This window comes from Austrofundulus limnaeus, unplaced genomic scaffold (assembly GCF_001266775.1).
Source record: "Austrofundulus limnaeus strain Quisiro unplaced genomic scaffold, Austrofundulus_limnaeus-1.0 Scaffold8, whole genome shotgun sequence".
Classification (NCBI taxonomy): domain Eukaryota; kingdom Metazoa; phylum Chordata; class Actinopteri; order Cyprinodontiformes; family Rivulidae; genus Austrofundulus; species Austrofundulus limnaeus.
Genome location: NW_013952410.1, coordinates 3,973,920 through 3,975,822, shown reverse-complemented (window position 1 = coordinate 3,975,822; position 1,903 = coordinate 3,973,920). Strand labels below are relative to the sequence as shown.

General features: G+C 38.3%; 1 protein-coding gene across 2 annotated transcripts in view; it reads left to right on the top strand.

The window, feature by feature from the left end:
- The window catches only part of arhgef18b (rho/rac guanine nucleotide exchange factor (GEF) 18b), a 52,841-nt gene that overhangs the window by 15,664 nt on the left and 35,274 nt on the right, over positions 1–1,903 (top strand). For both annotated transcript variants that reach the window (XM_014000601.1, XM_014000595.1), the window contains 2 exons: positions 1,290–1,398; positions 1,681–1,849. In XM_014000601.1, coding sequence (XP_013856055.1) covers positions 1,290–1,398; positions 1,681–1,849 — 278 coding nt within the window. The remainder of the gene's footprint in view (positions 1–1,289; positions 1,399–1,680; positions 1,850–1,903) is intronic.

The window sequence follows — 1,903 nt, the reverse complement described above, 5'->3', positions numbered from 1 at the left end:
TATCTATCTATCTATCTATCTATCTATCTATCTATCTATCTATCTAGGGCCTTTGTGACCATTTTTGCCTGTTCTTTTATTATTTATTATACATTTGTTTTTTAAACAAAGTCCCTCAACCAATGACAGCGTGCCAAATGTGTCAAGTGACAAAGACTAGTGTCAACAAGTGCGCAAAATTTCACCACGTGGAACTCTGTAGAGAAAACCACAAACTTCAGATCATAATAAAATTTGGAACAAAGGCAGATAAAATATTGTAAACTTTTCAGAGTCACCGAAATAAATTCAGGTGATTTATTCGTTTTGAATTTGATGTCAGCAGGGTTTCCCGGAATTTTTGAAATAATGATACAGGAGCAATAATTAGCGAGGTCATCCTCAGTGCAACATTGCACAATCCGGTTAAAGCTGTCTGGGAAGAAAACGTTAGCCGCTGARAGAGTTAGCTCCTGAGCTAATAAAAACTCAGGAGGTAACACCATATGTAGCATATACTGTATGTATGTTAGCTCTGGAGCTAACTCAAAAGCTAAAGCAGCTCTGATGTCCTTCATCCACATTTTCAGCTACAGGCTGAGTCATTTCTACCTTCTCCTCTCTGTCAACGCTCTTCAGTTTCATTTAAAAGTGCTGATTGTCAGACATTGTACAAAATTCTGAAGTCACTGAGTAGGGTAGGCAAGAATAAGCCTTGGCTTCAGCTTTGGTAAATTATTGCTTTGTATTTGTAAAATTGTTTCATTTCATTTCATTTTTGTTTTCTTGTAGTGTAAATTTACTAAAATAAATCTAAATCTAAAATTAATGTTCAAGCTGGATAGAGCTCAGAGCCTAGCACTGGTAAGTGTCAGCATTTACCCAGAATGCTTTGTGGCATAAATAATATGTCTGTGTGACAATAACAATAAATAAATCACTGTATTTTTACAGTCTGGGTTTTAAGGTAAACGTCTATCAAATAATGTAYAATGTTACAACTAGTCTGGGTTTCCTTTTGACAAACTTGGTGTTAGCAAAATATCACAAATATTATTTAGTTGACAAAAAATCTGATAAACTAATACAAGCAATAAATAAAGGTCATCTGAAGGAAATGAACAGCTGAACTGTTTGGATGCATTTTGAATTGTTTTTGCTTTATTTGTGAAAACTAAAAACTGGCCTACACATGTAAATACCATGAGAACATTTTGAAACTGATCAAAGTAACAGCTTTTAGTCAATATAAATGAATGTTCACTGAATGACGCTTATATTATTTTGTATTATACATTCTTTTTCTTCAGGAATGAGGAAGAGGAGGATCGTTTGGAGAAAGCAGAGAAAGGCACCAAGGTGAAGAGAACCTTGAGCTCTCTGAGGAACAGGATGACCGGCTCCTTCAATAAAGACAAGGTAAACAACAACAGCACAAGTGGAGCCCAGGAAATTAGGAGTGGTGAAAGATGCAACAAGCTCCAGAAAAACTGTCATTTCCTTCCCCTTTTTAGTACTTTGTGTTACAATAAAAAATCCTCACGTGTAAAATAATCTTCTTACCCAAACCTCCTTACATTTCCTTCCTCTGACACAAAACGCGATGTTAGATGTATAAATGTGTGCCAGCGAAGCAAAGCACACAGGTCTGAGTTTAACCCCCCCACCTCCTGTGTTTTGCTGTTTCTCGCTCATCTGCAGGGTAAGAAAGAGCTGCAGAGAGAAAAGGAGAAGGAGGCCAAAGAGAAAGAGAAAGTGTACCGCAGCAGCAGCAGCGGCCATTGTTTTGTGCCTGGCTCCTTCTCCAGCTCTGCCACCTGCTCACTGTGCAGCAAGAGCCTGCAGAAAAGGCATGGCCTGCAGTGCATGAGTGAGTAATGCCACAGACGTACACACACCCACGCTGCTTCACAGCCTGACACAC